Source organism: Macadamia integrifolia, chromosome 11 (assembly GCF_013358625.1).
Source record: "Macadamia integrifolia cultivar HAES 741 chromosome 11, SCU_Mint_v3, whole genome shotgun sequence".
NCBI classification, from domain to species: Eukaryota; Viridiplantae; Streptophyta; class Magnoliopsida; order Proteales; family Proteaceae; genus Macadamia; species Macadamia integrifolia.
The window spans coordinates 24764113-24791798 of record NC_056567.1 but is presented as its reverse complement, the minus strand read 5'-3'; the positions used below and the strand labels follow the sequence as shown (position 1 = coordinate 24791798).

General features: G+C 39.2%; 1 protein-coding gene across 1 annotated transcript in view; it reads right to left on the bottom strand.

The window, feature by feature from the left end:
• Positions 1–7306: 7306 nt before the first annotated feature.
• Positions 7307–27686, bottom strand: part of LOC122093014 (polyribonucleotide nucleotidyltransferase 1, chloroplastic) — an 80786-nt gene continuing 60406 nt past the window's right edge. Inside the window, exons 12-17 of the mRNA XM_042663287.1 lie at positions 23852–23965; positions 21702–21794; positions 10172–10350; positions 9810–9993; positions 7595–7642; positions 7307–7438 (exon numbers count right to left, since the gene is read on the bottom strand). Of these exons, the coding sequence (XP_042519221.1) occupies positions 7307–7438; positions 7595–7642; positions 9810–9993; positions 10172–10350; positions 21702–21794; positions 23852–23965 (750 nt within the window). The remainder of the gene's footprint in view (positions 7439–7594; positions 7643–9809; positions 9994–10171; positions 10351–21701; positions 21795–23851; positions 23966–27686) is intronic.

The following is a 27686-nucleotide window of genomic DNA, read 5'->3' as shown; positions in this document are numbered from 1 at the left end:
CAACATCTTTTTTATTGTAAACAGAGGTGTTGAATGAACTGTACTCTTGCAAAAGAAAAATAATATAAAACCTTTGTTATCTAGAGTCATGGATTTTTACCCGGAAGAAGAAGGGAAGGAGGAAGAAACGGGAGGGAGGATTGTAGATGAGGCAACGGTGGAGGAGAGCAGAGAATAAGAAGGGGGTGTGGAGTTGAAGTTATCTGATGTAATACCCTTCCCTCCATTCAAAATCTTTGATTCATCATCATTTACAGTTTTTTCCTCTGTCCAAATCTTCTACAACCTCACAATTTACAGCTGCAATTCTGCAATTGCATCTCTCTCTTCCACATTTGTTATAAGATATGTAACATAACAGACTCAGTGTCCACAGTCAAAGCTATAGACCTAGCTAAACACCCATATCTTAAGAGTCTTTCTCTATTTGTTCCCACACTTTTAAAGATTTCCAAAGTAGTGGTTTGCGGTCAGGTTCCATACCCTTATCTGTGAACACTGGAACTATTCTCTCACGACCCCATAACTGTATGGTACTATTCGTACAAAATACCTAGGGTCCATTTTGTTGCCCATGAACCCTAATTAAAACTCTAATTTAAAAATTTCCTAAATGAAAATGAAGATTGAAAAAATAAATTTATTAAAAAAAATGTTATACGTTAGGTCTAATTTTTTTAATAGAACTTTTAAATTTATTTTTACAATACAAATAGAGCTAATATACCCAACAATATATTTGAAAATAGTGGGAGAGTTTTATGTCTGGGAGCGAAGCTCCTGCACCAGCGCGGGGGCCAATGAAATAGGAGTGGGATTTTTATCTTTCATAGGGCGCAGGCCAGTCATTCGTAGGGGCTTGTGTCCAGGGGTAAAATCCATGCTCCCATACAGCCTCCTTTTTCCCTTTAAAATATTTTAGAAAAATATACAGCAGTATATGTATAAATGTATGGGTTTCGAATTCCTCATTACATGGTTCAGGTAATGGTTTTTCATCAAGGTAGATGGATAATTACTCGTTTCTTTATTTTGATTTTGCTCCAAATGTTCTGTATTTTTTGCCCTGAAATTATGAATCATAAGCTTCATGATTTGAGTCCCAATTCCATTCTATAAGACCTCATTCGGATCTTATGATTTGATTCAGTACTAACAACTATGATGGATTCTAGTCAACAGATAAATTTTTTGCCACGGGGGATTTTCTGTACCTAGTTAGTATCTATCTTGGTTTGGTTATCACTCAACAACGTGAGCAATCTACTAGTTCATTCAAAGAGGACTACACAATATTACTAGACAAAAATTTCAAGTGAGAATTGAAGCCAAAAAATTTCAGATGACAGAATATTCATGCTGCATGACTTAAATTATTCAAACTAGGAAGTTCTTTCTTCTATTCCTTCTGTTGGTGAGATTCTTCTGGAAATTAAATCCCATAAGTCTGAGAAAGCCCAGGCCCTGATGGTTTCAGTTTTGTTTTCTTGAAGCAGCTTGGGACATTTTCAAGCATGATCTTGTGAAAGCTATTCGTTGCTTCTTTTCAATCCTTTAAAGACTTATGGCATTAAACAGACTTTTCTCTTCCTTGTTCTTAAGCTTGAGGGGGCTAAACATGTTTCTTCTTTTTGTGCCATATCTCTTGCCAACCTTCTTTATAAGTTTATTTCAAATATCATTATGAATAGGCTTAAGGTGTTTATTGATGATCTTGTGAGCTTTAGTCAGGTTGCTTTCGTCCTGATAATGTCCTCTTATGTCATGACATTGTTTGGGGTTTTGATAGGAAAAATCACTCTCCTTCTGTTTTGCTTAAGTTGGATATCCACAAGGCTTTTGACTTTGTTTGATGGAACTATATCTGTCAAATTCTTACGAGGATGGATTTCCCTCGAAATTTCATAAATTGGATTTGGTGCGGTATCTTTTCTCCTCGCTTTTCTGTCCTTGTTAATGGTTCTCCCTAGGGTTTCTTTTACTCCAAACTAGGAATTCGTCAGGGTTGTTCCATCTGTCCTCTGCTTTTTTCCATTGCCACGGAGGGCCTCTCTAAAATTCTTTCAATCAAAGCAAAGGATAATTCCATTGACCCCATTCCCAGGTGCAAGGCTTTGAGGATTACCCATCTCTCCTTTGTTGATGACGTTATGATTTTTGCAAAAGCAAACTTCTCTTTTGTTTCTACCATTTTTGATGACCTAGTCTTCCTTTTCTACTAAGCCTGGTCTCCATATTAACCCTAAGTCTCCACATTAACCCTAAGTCTCCGCATTAACCCTAAGAAATCTCTTTCTTTCTTTTGGGGTGTTTCTATGACTCTTAAGGCTTAGTTATGTGGTATTCTTGGCTCCCCTGAATTTCATCTTCCTGTCATGTATCTGGGTTTGCCTTTTACCTCCTCAAATTATTGACCACTATTCTCCTATTCTTGATAGGATCCGTAAGCATGGTTTAAGAACTCGGCAAGATCTCGCTATTTGAAGATGGCGAGACGAGATGAGAGGCGATATGTAAAAAGTGCAATATCTCGGTCGAGATCTCGCCAAGATCTTGGTGAATATATCAGTTTCGACTTGTCTCGAGACCAAATCCCATGGGGTATATACATAATTTCAACCCTCAACTCAACCCAACTCGACATAACTCAACATATCTTGCCTATCTCGCCCTGGTATGAAGAAAAAGTGAGCTTTTGGTGGATTTCTTGCCATATTTCTCCTCTAAAGTGTAGATTAACAACTTCAACACTTGGAGATTATCACTTTATCAACAACCTTTGGAGATCCTTTCCTTCTCAAGAGAAGTTTTAGGTAAAACAACGTATCAAAACCAGTTTTTCATAGAAACATGGTCAATAGTTGTTTGTTTTTATTGTGGAATTGCCTAGGGTGAAGGGCGTGAAGACTACTTACATAGGGTACAAAATTAAAGTACCTTTTGGTTTGATTTTAGAAAAAACTGATGTTTCCATTTTGTTTAGAAGGCCTAAAATATGGTAATTGAATAGTTTTTGGGGCTACAAAGACCATATGGCCACTGAGACCAACCACCGAGTCGACCGGGAAAAAATACAAGATCTCAGCAAGATCTCGTCAAATCTTTCTTTATTGGTTTAGTGAGATTAGGGGCGAGATAGAGATCTTAAACCTTGTCCGTGAGAGACTTCAACTTTGGCAGAGTAGGTTACTTTCATTTGCAAGTCATTTAGAACTTATTAAATCTTTCATGCAGAACTTTTACATCTATTAGTCTCTTATGACCACTTTTATTTGGAAAGGAAGTGATAGTTCTAATTTCTTACATCTGTTGAATTGGGCCAAGGTTTGTCTTTCCAAAAATGAAGGGGGGTCTTGGTCTTCATAGAGTCCAGGATATCAATATTGCGGGACTTGTCAAACCTACATGGGGAATTGCGTCTAAAAAGAAGAGCATCTGAGTGGATTGGATTTATTCTCGTTATCTCAAATTTGATTCCATTTGGACTGCTGTCCAAATGGAATCAGATGTCAAATTGCGGGACTTGTCGAACTTATCTAGAGAATATCCTCTAAAAAGAAGAGCATCTGAGTGGGTTGGATTTATTCTCATTATCTCAAATTTGATTCCATTTTGACTACTATGTGCACTATGGATGCTTCTTAGGCCTAGTGGAAAATTTTGAAACATGGTTACCTTGTTTTTTATCATATCAGATCTTCCATTGATGATGGTTCAAACACTTATCTTTGGCTTGATAATTGGCACCCTGAGGGTATGCTAACTGTTAAATATGGGGATATAACCAAATATGATGCAGGGTTTAATAAGTTGGCTAAGGTTTCTTCCACTTTTCGGGATGGTGTTTGGGATCCGGGCCCAGGTACTTCCCATTCTCTTATTGAAGTTTGGAATAAGCTTCCAAGTATCCACTTGAGACCTAGGGATAGTGGTGATATTGTGCAGTTGGGGACTAGCCCCTTATGTTCCTTTTCCTCGTGCTCTGTTTAAGAGTCTTTTTAGGTCTACTATCCCTCTGGTCCCTTGGTTTAGATTGGTATGGTTTTCCTCCGTCCCTAGACACTCTTTCACTACCTGGAGATCTATGACCAATAGTCTCCCCTGCCCAAGATTTTCTTTTCCATAGAAATATTTCTATCCCTTATTGTTGCCTTTGTTGGAGCTCTTAGAAAGTGTTGATCACTAATTTTTTCGAGTATAGTTTTTCAAAGTCTATTTGGGGTAGTATTCTTAGAATTTGGTCCTATGCCAGAACTATTCTTCCATTTGAAAGAGAATGGAAATGGATTTTGAAAATATTTGATGGAAAAACCTTGTGTGACGCTCTTGGAAAGTTGGCTTTTAGTGTGATGATCTACCATATTTGGTGGGAAAGGAATAAAAGATGATGGACTTCCTTTTCATATACTCTAGAGCAGATTCGGGATGCTATATCCTTTGAGGTGAGAAATAAAATTCTCCACATATGTGGCGTTTGTCCAAATACAAGCAGTAATAGATATTTTTCTGCCACTTGGGACCTTCCTGTTATCTCTCCTTCCCCCTTAGTTTTCTTGTATCATCTAGTTCTTTTTTATGGTTGTTTCATCCCTCCCCCATTGTTTGATGCATCCTCGGCTTAGTCTTTTATTGTTGTTTCTTCCTTCCCCTCTTTCTGGTGTATCATTTGATGCTAGTTTTCTTTGTCTCTTCCCTACCCCCACCCCCCTCATCTAGGTTCTCTAGCCCTCTTCCCTAGGGATTTTGGTTTTCTGGCCCATTTATATTGGCCTGGCTTTCTTTGGCCAGGGCTTCCTCCCTTGTCTAGCCATATTGGCTTTGTCTGTTGTCTCTCTCTCTCTCTCTCTCTGTTTTATTATATTTTTCATTCACCCAAGAAAGCAAAAAACTGTTTTACCTTCAAACCAGAATAATCCTCCTGTTGCGCAGTTATGAGCTCCCACAAACTACTAGTTCTTTCAAGCCAACATCAAGATTGTGATTGGAATTACTCAAGGATACATATTACAATGGTGATGACGTGGGTGTTGGTGCATGTACGTCTTGAGGCTGCAATAACTGTAGAGACATAAAAATTTGAGTCATACCATGAAATTATGGGAGAAAGTTATTGAAGACCACCAAAAAAGAGTAACTACTATCTTGGAGAACCAATTTGGTTTTATGCCAAGTAAATCTATGGCAAAAGCTATTTAACTACTCAAGAGGCTCATGGAAAGATTTAGAGGTTACAACAAGGATCTTCATATGATCTTTATTGTCCTAGAAAGAAGCCTATGAAAGAGTCTGTATAAAGTTAATTTGGCATGTACGAGAAAAGAGGGATGTCGAGTAAATATCCGGATTTAATTAAAGGCATGTATGAAGGTGTGGTGACTAGTGTGAGAATCATGGGAGGTCAAGGTAGTGAATTCCGAATTACAATTGGGTTACATCAAGGATCAACTTTAAGACCTTATCTGTTTGCGCTATCATGGATGATTTAATTAGGAACATTCAAGACGAGGTTCCGTGGTGTATGCTTTTTGTTGATGATATTATTTTGGTGGATGAGACAGTAGTAAAGATTAAGTTGGAGTTATGAAGATCAACCTTGGAATCAAGAGGTTTAAGATAAGTAGAACGAAGACAAAGTATATGGTATGTAACTTTAGTCACACTAACATTGATAATGAAATGGTGAAACTTGAGGAGAGAGATACCATAAATTAATTACTTTAGATATCTGGGGTCAACCATAAACACTGATGGTGATATAGAGGATGATGATCCTCAAAGAATTAAAGTGTGATGGATGAAGTGGAGAGGCTAAGTTGCGCTATTGCAACGTGTTGGTTGGGGGTTCAAAACTTGGAAACAACCTCTCCTGCGAAGTAGGGGGTAAGGATGCGTACGTTTGCCCCTCCCAAACCCTATAGTAGCGGGAGCCTTATGCATTGGGACGCTATGTGAAAAATTCTTAAAACATGTGGATGAAGTGGAGAGGTGCATCCAAAGTCTTGTGCGATCAACGTATTCCTGTAAGGCTTAAAGGAAAATTCTACAGGACAATCTTAAGATCAGCTATGATGTATGGGGTGGAATGTTGGTAGTTAAGAAACGTAATATAGATAAGTTGAGTGTAGCAGAGATGAGGATGTTGAGATGGATGTGCAGAAAAACTAGGAGGGATAGTAAGGACCATAGTTTTTAAGGCGGTAAGGCGACGGAGGCGTTTGAGGGTCTTTCGGAGCGCCTTAGTGATAAGGCGGGTATAAAGCGTCGCCTTATCAACTAAAGCGTTCCTGTGTAATTTTTTTATAGAACCAATCTATTTGGCTCAAATCCTAGTTGAATCTTATTACTCATATGTTAAATAAATATTAAAAGTTCATATTCATACCAATGTAAGATATTCATCAAGAAAACAAATCAATAAAGTGAATAAACTAAGTTCATCTTCATCAATCATTAATCATCAATCATCAATCATCAATCATCAATCATATTAACATATAATATAAATACAAAATTATGAAACAAAATTATAAATATAAAGAAAAGAAATAAACAATATAAGTATTTATTATACTTACCTCTATGATGCCAAAATGAGTGCCTAAGCCCTAAGGTCATCCACTATATTTCTACTCCTGTCAAAGAAGAATGAAGCTCACCGCTGCCAGAGCAAAATGGTCGCCTGGATCAGTGGTTCTTCCTTGTTTCTTGATTCCTTCTCAAAGCCCCTTCTTAAAACCCTTGACAAAATCCAAACCCTGTTTGTGAACTGGGTTTTTATTTTGTTTGTTTTGGTTATTTTTGGTGGAGTAAAGCTGATCCCATACATCTCAAGTGTTAACAAAACTATACACCTACCAATAAAAAATCTATATTTGGAATCTTCATCAAGTAATTTTAAAATGTATTAAAAAAAAAAAAACCCATAAGGCGCCACTTCACATAAGGCGGANTATATTTTGAATCTTCATCAAGTAATTTTAAAATGTGTTAAAAAAAAAAAACCCATAAGGCGCCACTTCACATAAGGCGGATCACTGCCTTACCATCTCTAGACTGCATCAGCGCCAAGGCGCTGCTAAGGCATCGCCTTACCAGCGCCTTAAAAACTATGCTTGATAGTGACCCCCCCCCATACATTATTCATAAATCACGTATCCCGGCACATGCTTTTGAAAATTATTAATCTTCAAATCACAATTAATTTATTAAATCCTTTTAAGAGCACTAACACTTTCAAGGTCTTCAAAGTTTCAACTAACCAGTTCTAAACCTTATGCCTGGCAAGTAAAACAAGTTGACCATTTCATTAACACTGATATTGCACAATGTAGAGTCGATTCAATATGCAAATACTAGAGATTATACCTATAATATGCTTTCGCCCGTCTTTTGCTTGCAGAAGTGCTTCTTTCATAATGGGTAGTGTAATTCCTCCCACCTGAAATGAGATAGCGTGCACAGGTAACAGTTAAAAGCCACAATGTCAATAAACAAACACAAGGGGAACTTTTCTGGGCTCTATCAAATGAAATCATCAACCAGTCTGTATATATGAAAGCAGAAGAAATCAAGCAAGTTCTAGATCATGAATAACCTTTATGTCCATCTGAAATGCAGTTATACCATTCTCATCTCCAGTGACCTGCTCATTGAACATCTCAAACTCAGAACAACATTACAACTTTCTATTATAGATAAGAATGAATTAATGCACCAACCAATTATCAGATTAGAAGTTCATTCCTGAATCTTGATGCAGCTGAATGGCGATCTAAACAAACAATATCTACACAAGAAAATGTAGCAAAGATGGGAATATAAGATGGAGGAGTGGAACGAATAGGAAGAAGAGGTATGGATCCATTTCGTAGACTAGAAAGCGATATGATTTGGCCCAAGAATGGGGATAGGTTATGATGTATACAGTGGCCCAAGAGTCCTGGTAACAAAGGAAGTTAACTGGACTTTATAACCATACACAATGGTGTGGTGGTATGTAAAAAGACAGCCTCAGAAAGCAGTTTGTAGACAACTCCAGATTTTATTGCAGAATTTGTGCTGATATTGAGCGATACCAGATTGATTGGATTTTGGTGTCTTAAGGATTTTATTGGGGTTATAGCATCTGTTTTGCTTCCAGATGGTTCTTCTGGCTTTATGATTGATGTATTTTGGCATTTCTTGTGTTGCTACCTGAAGTACAGATGATATGGTTTCGATTTTTTTGGGCCTGATGGATATTTTATCAATTGCAGCTATCATTTTACAGACAAATGAATATAAATTTTCTGTCTCTGAGTTGAATAAAAAAAAAAAGGGGGATGTGATGTAGATTCCCACCATGGGCTGAGGTATCGCGGGAAGAAAGCCCAGCCCAAGTAGGGCCATCAATCCACTTAAGTGTTTAATTTAATTCAGTCATTAGTTAATAAAGACCCATTGGGCCCATCGATTTATGTAATAAGGCCCATAAGTGGTATTAGTTAGTAGCTAGTTACAAACCTAGTTTGACTATGTTTCTAATGTTAGTCCTCGTAGGAGTACAACTCCTAGTTAGAGTATGACTGCTTTTATTGTAACTTCTGCTCTCTATTTAAAGAGGAGCTCCTGTACCCAGAAATTCAGAATTGAAAAACAAAGAATTACAGTCAATTGCTTCTAAACAGCCGAGATAGCTGTAGGTGAGATGCCCGGGCCGAGATAGCCAATCCCACCCACGATTCTCTTGGTTACTTTCTTCTTTCTCTACTTTATTTTCTGTGATTATTCATTGTTGCTGTGATCATTGACCAAAGAGTATCAGATCTGCTAAGGCTTATTAGAACCAGAATCAACCAGCAGTAAAGTAGTGTTCTTGCAGTCCAATCGTTCTCTCTCATCTCTCAACTGTGAGCTCTGCCCAGCCAACCCTTTTAGGGTTCTGTTCTACTCTCCAAGTGGACCACTCGATCCACGCTTGGAGGCCAATTGAAGTTGTCGGCTGCGGTTCTTGAAGTTTCCCTCTGTTTTCTCTCCAAGGTCTGAATTCAAGAAACTGCATATCTTCTACACCAGCCGACAGAATCCAATCATCTTTGGAGGTTTTCTTTTATACCCTAGGGTCAACCATCAACCCAAGTTTGGGTCCCATCTGAGCATTCTAACTCCAGCCGCAGGTATCCCCCTAAAACCCCTAGCTGCAGGCTTCTCTCTCCCGGGCTCTTGATTGTGATTCTTCCTTCTGAATTGTTCCTTGGTTATTTTACATATTCTTGAGGTCTATTCCTGGTGATTTTCTACTCCTACTGCTGTACTTTGTCAAGCTAATTAAAGAGTCATATCTGATTTCGGTTTGGGGTTGTAATACATTGGGAGTAGTTGCCTTATGTGATCTACTTCTACATTAGGATGCATCAATTCAGATGGTTTGGCAATGCAAAAGGAACATAAGATTCAAAGGAAAGTGACAAACTACAAACTGTAAGGGAAATCCTTTTATTCATTTATGGATAGGCAGCAAAAAGAAAACATAGAGAAAAAGGAAGAAAGACAAAAGGAAAAAAAGACAAGACAAGACACAGAAGAAGAAGGGCCCAACTGTGGTGCATTATTTTGTAATATTTAATTTGAACTCTTCGGACATGCAAATCCTCTTTACGCAAGGAAAAAAGGCTGAAAATGACATGGATTGCAATGGGGCAAAGAGAAGTTCTTAAGAGCTAAAATCAGACAACATTAACAAGACTGCAGTGATGAGACACGATTACATGAAGCCAAACCTGAGTAATGAACCAAGGCAAATAAGATAAATTGAGTTTGTAAGCCCAAACCTTAAAATCCATATCTCCAGAAGCATCTTCAGATCCAGTAATGTCAGAGAGAATAAGTGGAGCACCATCTCCCCCAAATTCTTTTGTGTCCAAAACCATACCCATTGCTACCCCGGCAATAGAGCACTTCACGGGAACGCCAGCGTCCTGTAAAGCTAGGCAACCTCCACAGACAGATGCCATACTGTTAAATCAATTTGGCCGTTAGGAAGCAAATCAGTTGGAGTAAAAAAAAAAAAAAAAAAAGGACCAAATGTACCATTGAAAATGGGAGAAATTTGCGTTTAGAAAAATTTTAACTTTCTCAGAAACCTTCGAAATTAAGCAAAAATAGCATTCGATTCACTCAAATGACATTTAACCTTGATGAACCATTGCTTTCAGTAATGGTACTCTCCACACGTATGGTGTAGGGGAAATCCTCTTCGGAAGGCAAAATAGGTTCAAGTGCTCTTTCGGCAAGCATTCCATGACCTATTTCTCTTCTACTAGGTGCTCCTATGCGCCCAACCTCTCCAACACATGACAGTGGAAATGAATACTGGACAATTGAACACAAGCATCCTTTGAATCAATAAATGAAATAAAAGATTTTCAATAAAGCTTACAGCAGAAACAAATAGAGCCAGAATTAACAACTAATTCAATGTTGGTTATGGTTACAAAGTCATTCATTGGTTTAAAGGGAGAAAGCCATTCACATGCAAAAAAAATAAAAAAAAGGTTAGCACAAGATAGTACAAAGAACATCATGTCAGTGTGTTCACTTCCCAGCTATCAATGTGGATCCTAGCCAGATTGTATATTAATTGGTATAATACCTAGACCCTTCATTGACGGAAAATACCAGTGCCGGACATGACATGACATTGGTATGCCCATATGGTGTGGGACTTGTTGGATCCTCCACATCCATATCCTTCTTTTTTTCCTATTCTTTTGGAAGGCACACATACCCATTACTTACAGCATAACAATTGACTATTACTGTTCCCTGTCCTGTTGTCCATACGCATCTAACCTCATTCATTGTATATTTTTAGTACATTATTTACATTTTGGGATTCTTAATGTGATGTTGCAGGATCATAACTGCATAGTTTTCTAGAAAAAAAAAATTCAGCGTTTGAAAATGGAAATGAACATATCTAGATCCTCAAATTGGTTGCATGGGAATCCTACATAATTACATATGATATGTTAGATATTTCACCTAGATGGCAGATTCTATTACCCAAATCCCTGTATCATAACATTCAAAAAGGAAAAAAAAAAAAAAATTTGGATGAACTTACATTCAAAGATTCACAAACCTGACATGTTTGACTTCATGACAACACCAAATTGATAATGCATGACAGGAACCAGAAACTTGGCCATTATTGCATAAGTGAGAACAAATTGCTCTCGCCTTTTCATTCATTTAGGTCAGCATTCTTTTTTTATGTTTTTCATATCTCAATCAATCACTGATAACTCATCTGTCGATGAGATTTCAAAATATGCATGTATATCAGCCTTAGGAAACAGGAGGAATAAAACAAAGATGAAAGACCAAGCACATAATCTGTTATGTTTGTCTCGAATTCTTGGCACGTTTCGAAGGTTTCCCCACTACTACATATTTTGGTGGCGACCCGAATGGGATTTTTTTTGAGGTCTGTGATAGTAGCAAAGGGCTTGGGCCGATAGGCCGATGGTACTACCCAACTGACCACGACCCAATAAATCAACCGACGTGAAGGAGTATATATTTGTGCTATTGTCTTGTTATGTAAGTGAGTGAGATTTGGGGATTTTCGTGTTAGGGTTTATGGGCGAGACTTTCTTGCTATGATATGGGTGTTCGTGAGAGATCTCCACTATAACCTTTCTTCCAACCATAGTTTGTCAGGCGGTTTGTCTAGGTCCTAGGTGACTGTCGCCTTACATATTTGGACATATTTATGCCAAATATCATTTAATTACTTAAGTATTATTCATAAATAAGAAAATATCCTTTATTTGAATCCAATAAAAATAGTTTAAAAATAAAATTCCAAAAGGATAAAAAGTCATCCCCCGAGTCCAACAACAATAATTGGATTTTTGGTTGTAGGGGTGATTTTTAACTTTCAAATGTTGGGATTTTTCTCAATTCTGAAAATTTTATAAATCTTATCATGGTAAAACATTGCTAAAAATCAAAACGCTGGTAATATAATCTTTTGTTTTCATGTCTTTAAAATTATTTTCATTCAAGCAATTTTAACAGCATTCGCGCACTTTAAAATAAGTTTAATTGGAACATAAACTGGTTATTACAACTCAGATTCAAGTAATCTTAGACTTGTTGGAAAGTTGGTTTTGTGCTATACCTAATACAAAAAATCAATTTCAGCACCATAGCACCAAAGCCTAACCACAAAACCTCCATCATTACCACCAGATCCTCTTCCACATCCACCCCAAATGCCTCCCCTTATCATTGGTTATAGCCGCCGACCCCCTTCCACCATTGGCCACACCATTCCCACTACCCCTCGTGGTCGATCCAAGCATCTGGTGCCCAACCTTTCTGGTTCCCAATGATTCCGTGGACCATCTAGAATGTTCGAGGTCTCAATTCCTCGGCTAAGCAAGCTGAAATTCGGTTGAGCATTCAATCCTCTAAATCCAATTTATGTTGTCATTTGGAAACTCGCGTTCCAGAATCTAATGCCAATAGATTAGCTTCGGCTATAGCTCCCTCCTGGTCCTAGGAATCCAACTACCTCCACAGCCCTAATGGGAGGATTTGAATTCTTTGGGATCCCTCCTACCTTACTATCTCTTAGTTATCCTCCTCTACTCAAATCATTCAAATCTCTATCTCCCACCATTCTGGCCCCTTCATCTGATTCCTCTCGATTGTGTACGCCCATAGCCGAGTTTCTCTTAGAATCCCCCTTTGGTCCGACCTGCTTTCCTTTGCCACTTCCTTAGGATCCAGACCCTAGGGTATTGCTGGAGACTTCAACGTCATCCGCTTTAGCCATAAGAAGCAAGGAGGCAATCCCATCGATACTCAAGTTGTTGACGCTTTTAATGATTGCAATGAAGACCTCAATCTAATTGATCTCAAATGGTCTAGGATTAAGCTCACTTGGCATAACAAAAGACTTGGAAATCTTCGCATTACTTGTAAGCTCGACGGGGCCCTCGTAAATGAAGCCTGGCTCAAAGCCTTCCCTTCTTTCCATGCCAGCTTTGGCCTCCCTGGGATTTCTAATCGTAGTCCCATCTCTAGCCATGTCCTTCCCTTTTGCTCCTTTTGGTCCAAAACCTTTCAAATTCTTTGATATGTGGACCGCTCACTCTGATTTTCAATCCCTTGTCCACACTGCTTGGAGCATTCCCACACCCCCTGCTCCCTTTCCCCACTTCTTGCTTTTGCCAAAAAGCTTAAGAATGTGAAAGCTGCCTTAAAGCTATGGAACTCCTCCACCTTCGGGAACATCTCCTCTCGTGTTTCATCTAGTAGGGACAAGCTTCTCTCCATCCAATCCAGACTTCAGCTTGACCTCCTCAACCCCCTCTTGGTTGAGGAAGAAAAAATTGCTTTTGACTTATCCTTGCTTCTGGCCAAGAAGAAAGCTTCCTCCTTCAGAAAGACCGCATCAAATGGCTTGAATTAGGGGATTCTAACTCAGCTTATTTCCATCGATCCCTCAAAGCCAGAAACAATGCCAATTCCATTCCCAAGCTGGTCTCTCTTGACGGAAGTGAGCTTTTTTCCCCGTATCTCATCAAGGCTGAAGCCGCCTCCCACTTCCAAAGACTCCTTTGTCCTTCTCCTTTCCCTTCCTCCCCTCCGCCCATCCCCTCTAATCTCCTTAACAAGTTTGTCCCTGCTGGGTTCCTCCCTTTCCTTCAAACCATTCCAAGGAGGAGGAAATCATTTCTGCCATTCTGTCTCATAAAGCCAACAAAGCGCCGGGTCCTGATGGCTTTAGTATGGGCTTCTTCTATAACCCTGCCCAAATTGAAGGGATTAACCACACATTCCTGTGCCTCATCCCCAAAAATGAAGGAGCTATCTCTATGAATGACTTTCAACCCATTTCTCTCTATAATCTACTTTATAAATTCATTGCCAAAATCCTTGCTAATAGGATCCAGAAAGTCATTGACTCTCTTGTTAGTCCCAACCAATCGGCCTTCATTGCGAGGTAGAAGCATCTCAAACAACATCATCCTTTGTCATGAAATTGTCTGAGGTTTTGATCACAAGTCCCACTCTCCGGCCGCCCTCCTCAAAATTGACATCCACAAAGCATTCGATTCGATTAGCTAGGATTTCATTTCCAAAGTCTTGCTCCAGATGCCCTTCCCTCCGTTTGTCCATTGGATCCGCACTTGCATCTCCACCCCTCGCTTCTCTGTTCTAGTTAATGGGAGTCCTGCTGGCTACTTCCCCTCAGAACGCAGCATTCGCCAAGATTACCCCCATCCCCCCTGCTTTTCTCCCTCTCCTTGGAAGTTTTCTCCCGTTCCATCCAATCCGCTACTGACCTCCACCTCATCTCCCCCATCCCTAAGTGCAAATCCCTTCTCCTTTCCCACCTGGCTTTTGCCGACGATATCATGATCTTCTCCAAGGCTGACCCTCTCTCCATTCTACTATCATGTCCACTCTCTAGTCCTTTGAATCTTCTAGGGTCTCAGCATCAATCTCATCAAGTCCAATATCTTCATCTCCGGAGTCTCCCTAGAGATTAAGGAATCCCTTGCGGGAATCTCTGGTATCCCCTTGGGTTCATTGCCTGTCATATACCTGGGTCTCCCCCTTATCTCTTCCAAGCTCTCTTCTCACCATTGTGCTCCCATGCTTGACAAGCTCCGGAAAAAACTCCAACTCTGGAAAGGCAAACTCCTCTCCTTTGCCGGCCGTCTACCTTGATCAGATCGGTCCTTCAATCCATGTACCTTTATTGGTCTGATACCTATGTCCTCCCAGCCTCTATGATTAAATCATTTGAGAGTCTCATGTGTTCTTTCCTTTGGGAGGGTTCTAATTCATCCAAATTCCTTAAGCGTCTCAGTTAGGAGAAGGTTTGTCCCCCTAACTCTGAAGGAGGGCTTGGGATCAGGAGAATCAAAGATGCAAACTCTGTTGGAGTCCTCAAGCTCATCTGAAAAATTGTCTCCAAACAGAAAGGCATCTGGGTTGATTGGATCCTCTCTGGTCCTCTCAAGCACAATTCCATCTAGACTGCCTCTCACTTCAAATGCCTCTTGGATCTTGAGAAAGATTCTTGCCCATAGGCCCATTGCCCTCCCGACCTTCTCATACGCCATCGGAAATGGGCAATCAATTTCCCTCTGGAACGACCCCTGGCATCCTTCGGGCATCTTATCCCGCCTCGTCTCTCCTAGAGTCATCTACTCTTCTGGCCTCCTTTCCAATGCTCTTGTTTCCTTTATTCTCTCCCCCGCCGGCTGGTCCCCCCAGTCTCCTCCACCCATCTTCTGGACCTCTGGAACTCCCTCCCTCCTCTCTCCCCCCCGGCCATAGAGGAAGAGAAGATGTGTGTATTTGGCTCCCCTCCTCCAATGGCTCCTTCTCCTCTGCCTCTACTTGGTCTTTCATCTGCATCCGGTCTCCGGTCGTTCCTTGGCATAAGATGGTCTGGTTTAAAGGCCACATCCCCCGCCATAGCTTCACTCTTTGGCGTTGTTTATCAAACTATCTCCCTAGCCAACCCTTTCTCATTCATTGCAACATCCCAACCAACCCCTCCTGTTGTCTCTACCCCAGTGGAGTTAAGGATATCCCCCATCTCTTCGTCTCCTACCCCTTCTCCCTCATCTAGAAATCTGTTCTTTCCAAATGTTGGCCGGCTACGAGATCCATTCTCCCTCTTGATAGAGAATGGATCTGGATTGATATGACCTTCTCTGGTCCTTCCACTTGTAACATCATTGGGAAATTGGATTTTTGTGCCACTACTAATCATCTTTGGATGGAGAGAAACATCCGTAGATGGACCCCAAAATCTAGATCTCCGGATAAGATTTGGAAAGCTATCTACTTTGATGTTTCCTCTAAAGCCCCGTTCATCCCCGCCCGGTCACCATCTCCCCCCAGAATTCCCACATTATAACCTCTTGGAACCTTCAGGTTGACCTCATCCACCCCCTTGATGGCTTCTTGCCATCTTTTGGATGCTTCTCCCCCCTATTTTGTATCATGTTCATTAGATAGTTGTGGCTTGTCTTAGTTCCTACTGGCCTTTGGGCTGGTTTTCTTTTCTTTGTTGGCTTAGGCCTCCCCTCCCCCCCTTTTCCCTTGTATATTCTTCTCGTTTGGTTATGAATTATTTTATTCATAAAAAAAAAATAAAAAATACAAAAAGTCTCATGTAAAAATAAAAACATTTAACCAATAAAACTTATTATAGAACAAGAGCATTTATCTAAATATTAATTTTTTATGACTTAATGTTGATCTTTGATGATTTGACGTGACTTAATGTTGATTTTTTATGACTTGTGGCTTAATGTTGATTTTTTATGATACAAGGTATATGTAGCATACTAAATAATGTTAGAATAGGGTGAAAATAAAAAATAACACTTGATCGCCTTGTTCGCCTTAAGGCAGGTCACCTAAGTGCTTAGGCAGCCCTCCAGTGCCTTGGTTCGCCTTGGCACTGTGACAACCATGCTTCCAACATAGTGAATCATCTTCTTCTTCTTCGCCTGAGGACGTACACCATATCAGTGTGTGAACCTCATCAAATCTCTGTGTCTTGCGTGAATCTGTTTTGTTTTTCTTCGTTTTTCTTTAGTGTTTGTTCTAACATAATCAAATATTTTTCAAACCATGGAATATAACCTTGATGACTGATTCAAAAGATAAGATTTCCATTGCCCCTCCCCTGCTCTAAAATATTAACAGCAAGATGGGAAATACGTAATGGCGTTTAATCCATACAATTAATTCTAGCTGCCTCGGTAAGTAGGTGTCGGGATATTTCAAAATCGAAATCAAAAGATCTAGTGAACATATTAAAGACAAATTCATTGGCAATCTGAACCAATCTGTTGCGGGAGATGTGTTTAGGGACCTGAGGGGACAATGCTACCTGCTTTTTCTGGGCTATCATTATTATGATTTATGGCTCAATCACAATGGACCGTACATGTTTCGAAGATTGCTCTCCAACATAAGTGGGTAAATCTAGTTATTAAAGTGATCCCAAATTGATGACCAGGTGGCTTCATGCAGGAGTAGGAAGCCTTTGGAAATATGCACCTCGTCCAGAGATGGAAAGCAACATGTGTGAATAGCAACTTTTCTTTTGCCATAGAATACACAATCTGCCAATTCTTTAGCTAATGAATTGGCTAGGAGCTTTTAAGGGAGTGTCTCTACTTGGGCTCATATCCCATTTTGTAGTTCCTATCAAGGATTCCCAACCTTAATTGTTAGGAGGTGGTAAAGATGTTTTGTATGCTAATATCGGTATCATGTTTCCCCTAACAACAACAACAACAAAAACAAACTAAGCCTTATCCCAACTTAATTGGGTCGGCTACATGGATCCCATAAAACAAAGTAGGAAATAAAATTGTGGTCTAAACAGAGAAAGTGGGAATGAAGAGACGCATAACTAAGGAGGGGAATGAGAGGAGAAGTGAAAATGAAAATTGACGAAAAGGACAAATGAAAGAGGAAAGTAAGAGGAAAGAGGCACAATCCAGAAAGTTAGGAGAGTATCCGCTAAATGGGATCGGCAACATGGATCCTTACTCTCCAATAGGCTCTATCGGAAGTCATACTTGATATAAGACCCAAACTATGCATGTCATTTCTCTCAACTTCTCTTATGGTCATTTTAGATCTGCACCTAGTTCTTTTCGCTCCATCAATCGGCATCATATCACTACTCCTTACTAGGGCGTCTGCGTCCTAGGCCTTCATTGAACATGACTATACCATTTCAAACGACTTCCTTGGAGCTTTTTATTAATTGGGGCGACTCCTAGATCAGCTCTAATACATCCATTCCTTATTTTATCCTTCATAGATTTTCCACACATCCATCTTAACATCCTCAACTTTGCTACACAGAGTTTTGCAATATAACACTTCTTTGACTCTCTGAGATGGGACTTCATCATTTCTGTTCTCAGCAAGATGGGATTCCCCCCACCCACATTCACAAACTGGATTTTTCATTGCATCGCCTCCCCAAAATTTTCAGTTTTGATCAATGGTAGCTCGGCTGGATTTTTCTCTCCATCAGCAGGAATTAGACAGGGGTGCCCCTCTTTCACCTTATTTATTTTCCTTGCTATAGAAGTTCTTTCCAAAAGTTTGCAAGCTGCCTCGAATCAAAATCTTTTTGCAGATGACTTGATATTTTCCAAAGCTGATGGCTCATCTATTGATTCTATTATGCTCTTCCTACACCTCTTTGCATCGATGTCTGGTCTTCGCATTAACCTAAGGAAATCCCTCATCTTCCTCTCTAAGATTTCGGATGCAGCAAAGGTCTCCTTCCTTGAAAAAACTGGTCTTCGCATCAACCCAAGGATGACACCTTTTGGATTGTTTACCCTCTTTCAAATGCTTCATGGGTATACGTAAAATGATCTCTCTCAGAATCTTGGCCTCTAGAGTCATTTCCTCTCGGATTGGAGATGGCTCCTCCACTTGTCTATGGCTTGACCCTTGGCACCTTATGGGGATCTAACGCAGAGCTAAGCCCAGAGAACATCACTGGCTCTAGGCCAGAGGAGCCAGAGATGGATTTTGACCCTATTTTGGAGTACGAGGTAGAAGCCATGGAAGGGCTAGAACACCCGAAACAACTACGGAGATCAGTGAGGCAAAGGGCAGGGAAGGTCCAGTCCAAATATGGGCCAAATCGGAGCTGATTTGGTGACCCAAACCTGGGCCACGATTTCTGGCCCAGTCCAGCGCTAAAATAGGGGTGTTCTTGTAATTTTAATTTTTTTTAGATGTTGTTGGACTTTATGTGAGGGGTATTATGGACATTTAGGTCGCCCTACCTATTGGGGTTGGGATATATAATGTAAAAAGGTATCAAAAAGGGGGGAAATCATCATTAGGAAGAATAGAAGTGGGCTAGCCTTTCTTAGCAGATTTTTGCAGGTTTTGTGTATGTTTTCTCATCTTTTGATCATTGAATGAAGTATTCACCTTTCTTTCTTTGATCAATCTCCTTTGTTTCTTCATTCTATCGCAGTGTAGAATTGAAACGAAGTTATTTGGATTAGTTTAGAGCTGTTCTTGGAGTTTTGGTGATTTTCAGTTACAGGACTAGTTATCAGATATAGGCCTGGACTACATCAGAATCCTATCTCATTTTCTCAGTGCTCGGAGCATATATAGTGTTGGTCTTCCAAGACTTATTAAGGTTGCTGACATAATATCTCTTGGATCTTGGTCCCCCCTACTAGCTCCACTCCGCAGAAGGAAGAAATTTGGAATACTTTTCCTGGGCTCCCCTCTTTTGGCTTCTCAAGGTGTGACACTCTTCTTTGGACCCATTCCCCATCTGGGATTTTCAATGCAAAGGCTGCTTGGGACTGCGTCCGAACTCGAAGCTCCTCCACCCCTTAGCACAAGTTAATCTGGTTCAAGCATCACATCCCTAGGCAAAGCTTCACGGCCTGGAGAGTCTTCACAAATTGCCTGCCCCACTCAGGCCTTCCTCATTCATCGAAGCATCCCAGTCTCCTCGCTTTGCTATTTTTGTGGATCAGAGTAAGACATTGAGCATCTATTCTTTGTTTGCCCTGTCTCCTATTCCATTTGGAGCCTAGTCCTCTCCAAATGCTGGCCTTCTTCGAGAAGAATTCTCCCTTTTCCATAAGGAATGGATCTGGATGGATATGACATTCCATGGAAAGACCATCTGTGACTTTGCGGGCAAGTTCACCTTCTGTGCAACCATCAACCAGATATGGATGGAGAGAAATTATAGAAAATGGACCTCCAACTCTCAGCCTCTTGGAAAGATTTGGAACTCCATCTTTTTTTATGTTAAAGCTAAGGTCTCAAAAGTTTCCCCCTCCTATTACCCCTCCCTTAGAAATGATCATATTGTATCTTCCTGGGAGCTTTCTAGCTGTGTCTAGGTTCCCGGATTCTCACTGAGATCCTTTTTTGTCTTCTTTCTTCTCCCTCCCCTCCTTAGGGGCTTGTTTATTCTTTCTCCTTTGGTAATGAATTAAATTATTCACCCAAAAAAAAAAACATTATGCTCCATACATCATAGTTGTTCGTACAATAGTCCTATAAAACTTTCCTTTGAACTTTAAAGAGATATGTCAGTCACACAGTACTCCAGTTGCACCTCTCCACTTCGTCCATCCCACTTTAATTCTCTATGTGACATTATCCTCTATGTCCCCATCTTTATTTATAATTGATCCTTGATACCTAAATGAGACACTTTGTTGTATTTCTCTTTCCTCAATTCTCATCATGTCATTATCCATCGTAGTGTTGCTAAAATTACACATCATATACTCCGTCTTCATTCTACTAATCTTGAAGCCTCTTGTTTTCAAGGTTGATCTCCATAGTTCTAACGTAGTGTTAATCTCTAATTTTGTCTCATCCACCAAGACAATATCATCAGCGAAGAGCATACACCATGGACCTCGTCTTGAATATTTTTAGTTAGTTCATCCATAATAAGTGCAAATAGATAAGGGCTTAAGGTTGACCCTTGATGTAACCCAATCATAATTGGGAATTCCTTGCCCAGACCTTTCACAGATCTCACACTAGTCATCACACCCTCATACATATCTTGATTATCTCCACATATTTACTCAACACGCCTCTCTTCACTCGGACATATTGGAGTAAGTCTCTAGGGACTCTGTCATAGGCTTTTTCAAGGTCAATAAAGGCCATATTGAGATCCTTTTTGATATCTCTATACATTTCCACGAGTCTCCTCAATAAGTAGATAGCTCCTGTTGTGGACCTACCTGACATAAACCAAATAGGTTGTCCAAGATACGAGTCTTTTCTCAAGTGGGGTTCAATAACATTTTCCCAAAGTTTCATAGTATGGCTCATAAGCTTTATGCTTCTATAGTTATTACAGCTTTGGATGTCACCTTTATTTTTGTAGACCGGCACTACAATGCTTCTCCTCCATTCATCTGGCATCTTCCTTGTGTTCATAATCATGTTAAACAGATGGGTTAACAAATTAACCCCACAAACCTCTAGGGTGTTATACTAAATTTCCCCTATCAACAAATTTCATATAACTATCCAAACCAGAAAGAAAAAATATATCGAGGACACATCTTCAAGGGTGTCATACTAAATTTCTACAGAATTTTAATGTCTTAAGCTAAGTAGAATTGTTTTCTGTGCAAGCAAGCAGTCGACATGGGTAAAGACACAATCAGACATCTTTTCTGTCAGATCTGTAATTATTTGCACTATTCTAGAGCATTTCTTAACTCAACCTGAGGGGTTTAAGGTCATAAAGATAGGATCTAATGATATTATAAATGAAGTACCATTTACAGAACTGTTTTTCTTTCTTTATTCATATTATAAATGGAGTACATTTATAGAACTGTTTTTCTTTCTTTATTCTTTTCAATTCAACCACATTTCATGTCACCCAATGCCAATGAGGACAAAGTAATCATCAAAAAAAGGAACAGCTAGTAATGAAAATCATAAAAATACAACATCAATTAAATTTGAAGAGCATCAAACAGAAAAGTAAAGACAGCAAGACTGGAAATAATCATGCAATGCATGTAAGGAATAAATAACAGTGTAATCCTTACATATTCTTTGTTGCAAAAATAAGTCAACATATTTTCAAATTAATGCAAATTGCAAGAAATGGAAAATACCTGAAGATAGAACCTTTTTGACTCATCAACATCAACAAGGTTGTCTAATCTTTGTGCCATTTGTCTGTCACCAAGAGTAACCACTGCAAGTGCCTGCAAAACATGGGGAAAGAAGAAAAAGTTGGCAGTAACTATGGAACATGAAAGACCATATATATGCACATAATACAATGAAGTTGCATATTCTACTCCAATGTCGACTAAGTTCCTTCATCTCAACTATGTGGATCAGTTTTAGCTACAAAAAAAAATAATTTTTCATAGGAACTACAATGGGGAGAGGACTGCCGCAGGATATGGACTGTTGCTCTTACTTGTGGCAGTCTCTTCTCTCTTCTTCTATTTTAGTTCCAGTTATTTGTTGCCCGTATCGTTTAATGGTACCAACGTATCAGTGCACACTTAATCAGTGCTTGCAAAGTTGCAATCTCTTCAACACTATTCTGAGAGACTCTATTTAGTTTTCTCTTGTGGTGTGCAGCCACCTTTTGCTGCAATTTTCTACTATGAAGTCCTAGTTTATATCAGTGAGAAAATTAGTGTGTTCTTCAGTTATGCTGTCTACATGAAGAAAATTTTCTGCAAAAGAGTTTTTATGGACTTATTTGTCAGCAAGAATCAAACTCTATCAAGTTAATTGCTTTTCTATCATGGCGGTCCCTCAGGTATGCACCTTCGATCCCTTCTGGAGACTGATTAGAGGGTTTAATCCATTACCACATTACATCCCTTAAGTGCTGGCGGTACTCTGTTCTTAAAGATTTTCTGGCAGCATCAATATCTGACAGTACAGGAGATCTATCCATCAGATCTCCTCTGAATCCTAGGGCATTGTTGCCCTTTCAACTAGGTCCTTAGACTTTAGGCTGTGTTTTGGTATGCATTCCCATTCTGAGAATGTTCATTCTCATTCTCAAAATGTAGAATTCATTCTTAACCAAGAATGAGAACATTGTTTGGATGTATATTCAGCCCTAGTGTATTCTTAATTTTAGAATTCTAAATCTCTTAACCAGATTATTGATATAGAGATGAAAACATCGAGCAATTCATGGGCATCAACAGAATCTATGGCTACATTGTATTGTAAATTGTAGAATAATATAGCAACTTGGTATCAGAACCCAAGTTTGGTTATGTGTTTCAAGTGGTTAAAGAAGCTGCATTGGAGTTGCAGCACATCCAAATGAGCTTATCTTCTTTTCCAAATGACACATCTGTCGCCCAATTGGAAAGGGATGTGAAATGTAAGTTAGTGGACTGCCTTGCAAGTTGACGAAAATTTTTGAAGGAGAAATCAAGGATTAAATGGTTGCAGTTAGGGATGGCAATAATAGTATTTCCCATAAATCTATATTGTCATCAGAATCGTAATCATATTCTTGAAATTAAGAGAAAGTGATGGTTCGAACATTATTGAGCTGAGTCTTATCAGGGGTAGGGGCCCGCAGAAAGGGGCAAGGGTCTAGCAAAGAGAGTGGCAAGGACCACCGAGAGCGGGGCATGATGTCACGATTGATGAGAACAGGGGGTCGCTAGGGGCAGCAGTGAACAGCGACCGGAGCCGCTTAGGCACGATTGCAAGGTAGCGGGTCATCTTGTGGTTAATGGTGAGTGTGGTCAATTGGTCTTTGCGTGGTGTGACATACAATGGAGCATTTTGAGTCAACCATGCTTTAACCAGGCGAGGCCGGAGCCTTGAGAACATGTGGTGGTGACCTTGAAAACTCTTTTAGGGTTTTTGGGTTCTGATACCAAGTTGATATATTAGAGAATGATTTATCATATAGAATGACAAAGACCACCTTTATTTATAGATGGAGGAAGGGATTACAATAATAGGATGTTAGGCAAGGATGAGTCACAACTCACAACAATCCAACATGTGTAACATGTGCACCTGGGATTTAGACACATAAATCATATCTAGACACATTTACATTGTACCAAGACACTTTAACAATATATTTTCATTAATCTGGTCAATGAAGTGAAAGGCATAAGCCACTATCATGATTCATGAGGCATTTTCCAGTTTCAAAACTTGAAAGAACAAACTGTTAAAAAAAACAAAGGACAGAGAGAAGAGAGTTATACTGGCTCCCATCAAAAGATTATCATGGTTTACATCAAAATTATATTCCACAAACCTGTGTTTCGCCACGAGTGAACAGTGAACTCCCATGTACTCTTGGAAGCAATCCACACCTGGAGTTTATCACTCGTATTCCAGAAGGGCTCCGCCCATCACTTCGTTTTCCTCCCTGTGTAAGGAAAAATATAAAGTGGAAGAACTTCTAATCATTATCATAAGATAGTGATGGACAAAATTATCTAAATGACCTATTAAGGAAGAAGTTATATAGTGCACCGTTAAAGACCCTTATAATTGCAAGGCGCTAGCCAAACATCCTTTAAAGATAGGGGGTGGGGAAGGAAAAAGGAAAGCATTAATCCTTAGTAGAATGAGAAAAGACCAAGGGAAAGACAGCGTTATAACTAATATAAAAGCATAACAAGCAAGCAGGTGCTTGCAGACAACTAATGTTATGTTTCTAAACTGACTCATATCCTTTGTTAAAAACCAATAGCAATGTATTAGGGTTAAACTATCAAATATTCATATGATTAGTCAAATTTTATGTATAGCCGTATAGGTTGATGGTTGTTTCATTTTTTGGGCCTTCGGTGTCCCTTTTTCAGCTTTTTATTTCTTCTCTTAGCCTTCAGACCTTATTCAGAGCACAAGTGTCATATGCTTCCAATTTTACAGTAACATGGTGTCAAACAAGTAAAGGGAAAAGGAACACCATTGCAGATACTGCACACAAGGGGACCAACCAAAACAGGTGCCACCTGAAGAATAGGTTACCCTAAAAAAAATTAAATAAATAAATATTAAAAAAATTAAAAAAAGAAAAAACAGTATCATATAAAGACATATTTCTATGCCTCAAGAAGCCAATAAAGAACCAGATAATTTTAAAAGTACTCTTTTCAGGCCAGTATACAAGCCTATACATAAATGAAAACCAACATTTTTGGGACAAGAACTCTAAGTTTGTTTTTTCTATTATTCCAGTTCAAGGTCATTGTCTTTTTGTTTCACATATAGATATAGTAGAGTTGGAGATTCAAGAAAGTGGATTTTATGAGTAATTCAACCCCCTCCCCCTACAGAAACATAATTCCACTTCCATTAGGCAACCCTATTAGAGAATTTTCCAACAAAGAATCCATTTTTGCTGATCTTATTAGAAGTTAGAACCTTCTCCTACAGTCCTACTAAGATAGGAAAACAACCCTAAGCCTACCTATTTAATTCCAAACTAAACAAAAATATATAATATGATTCTACATACATATCTAGCAACTCCAATACATGCTTAACCCCTCGGGTCCCATCCTAAATAAATGTCAGCAAGAACTTATATAGAATCTAAATCAAATACCAATAAAAGAAAATTTCCCTAAACAGAAATCCAGCCAAAAACTGACATCTTGTCAGTAAATCACCCATAAACATGGATCGGGATTTCAGTCGAGAAGACAGAAATCTCACAAAATATTTCCGTTCCGAAACGAAACTGCTTGCAAATCTATAGGCATGCAATGTTTCAACCGTAACTTGGAAGTTCAAGTTGAAATTTCATACCGTGTCGAATTTTGGCTTCATACAACTGAAACAATACATTCATTTTATTTAAAATACCAAATCTCGGCCAAAATAGGTTGTTGTTTTGAGTCTTTTGACCCATTTCAACCGAAACATGCGAATTCGATACCAACCCCTTGCTTTTGAGTTTTTAGGCCATTCCACTTGCAAATCTTAGTTGAAGTGCGGAACAATGTGTTGGAGGCTTCAACAACAAATCTACAATGAAGATTTGGTTCATTAAAGCAAGATAACTTAAAGATTCACAGTTTGAGATATACCCATTTCCCTTAAATTAATTTTTGCAAAAAAATAGTGTAACCATGTAGTGGTTAGGCTTCAATTTTTCATATGTTAGATATTATAGGCGTGGTTTGAGGTCTTGCTGAAATCTCCGCCAGATCTTGCTAAAATCTCGTATTTTAGCTTTAACAAGTAGAGACCAAAGGTCATATTGGAAAATGACAATATCTCGCTCGAAATCAAAACAAAGATTTTGATTTAATTCTCAGTTTCGACTCAACTCAGTCAAAGTAGACTATGTCACATGATGTTTTAAACCCTGTTTCAACAAGATTTCTCACCTGTCTTGTCTTGATGTGAGTCATCCATGTATAACCAAGGTTCTAACTATCGGGTTTTAACCTTGATCGGAACCAAAGTATGGGTTGAAAGACTTGAAACCTGCGAACTTTCAGGGAAATCAAGAACTTTTCAAAGTTATGTGAAAACCTTGGTTTCGACCCCCAAGATTTTTTTTTTATTTTTTTAATATCTACAGCCTATGTTTTACCTTTTAAATCTAATCCATGACCTATTTTCACAAAAAGAACACCCAAAATGGTAGTTGTGGTGTTAACCCAAGTTTGCTAGTGTACGTTGAATGATGTTGTTCAATAGCCTTAATAATTTTTTATACACACTGGGTATACATAAAACTTAGATATCAAAAATGTAAATAAACTATTAAAATAATCAAAACATCTAATTTCAATAGTGAATTAGTCATACAACACTCACCACTCAAAACCAGGAGTTTCTTGGCGGCTCCAACCCACAAGGTGCTTACCACTGCAAATGTCATAGCCACTCCTCATAATGCAACATATATAAATCACATGATATGTTTTGGGCCCAATTATTTTAAAGGTGCATCATCACCCACTTATAAGCCCCATCATCAATATGTTGCACGTAACCCAAACTAGGGAATAGCTCACTAAAATTGTGAGGATGTGGAGGTGGCAAAGATGGTTGCTTCAATAGCATTCTACTATGTTTACTACTACGTTGAACAAAAAAAGAGGTTTGGGGAAAAAGTGGGTTTACCTAGTGTTGCTACCGAAAATCCATATTAGCTGATCCTGCACAAGCACAGACGGCAGAGGCCCGGAGCTTTGTCCGGGGTTAGTCCTCCGACGCTCAAGTTAGAGATCGGCCGCACAGTTTTTTTACAGGAGTAATGGTGTGGGTTTTGATGCTTACCTTCTTCCTTCCTCTCGGACCCTCTTATATAGCTCTTAGGGTTTAGGGTTTCCCCTTTCCTTGGAGGAGTCCTCCTTGGGTCCACCTCCTTTCCTTTTAGAGTCCTACTCGGATACGTCCTATCCCCTTCGTGGGGAATATTCTCTTCACGCGGTTGACGTGGTAGAGTCCTTGCAGCCTCTATCAGGTGGGTGACACATGTCCAGGTGGGCGACGCGTCCTTACCCTACTGGGCAATCAATTTGGCCGTATCACCTAGAAACTCCAAGAAATCCTCTCTAGGTTGATCTAACTTGAGATGGCAAAAACTTGATCAACAATTGATATTTTGGTGGCAAAACTCCCCCTTTTTTGTCGAAACCCACTAAACTTGAGAGATTTTGTCAAAATATGGGGAAACAATGTATGTTTCCATCGAAACATGCCAATTATATAAGCATGGGTTGGACCAAGTGGGTCGAACCATGCGAAACTAGGGAAATTTTGTCGAAACTAGTAACATTTTGGTTTCGACCCTGGTTTCATCTAGGGCCATACGAAACTAAGAAATTTCGGAATTTCAAAAGAAATTTCAAGGAGATTTAGTACCATGTGTATGACAAACTATTTTTTATGTTTTATAATTCCTTGTGCTTATTTAAGTTGTTTTACAATTATGATTGAATTATATGTGTTCTAAAAGTACTAGATATTGTGTGGATAGCCTAAGGTAGAGCTCACCTACGCTATAGACTACCAACCTAGGGTTCGAGTCAAAGTACCATTTTTTGTCTGATTTTTAAAAATATAATATTTCCATTGTGTTTAGAAGGCCTAAAACAGGCTAGATGACAAGTTTCAGAGGG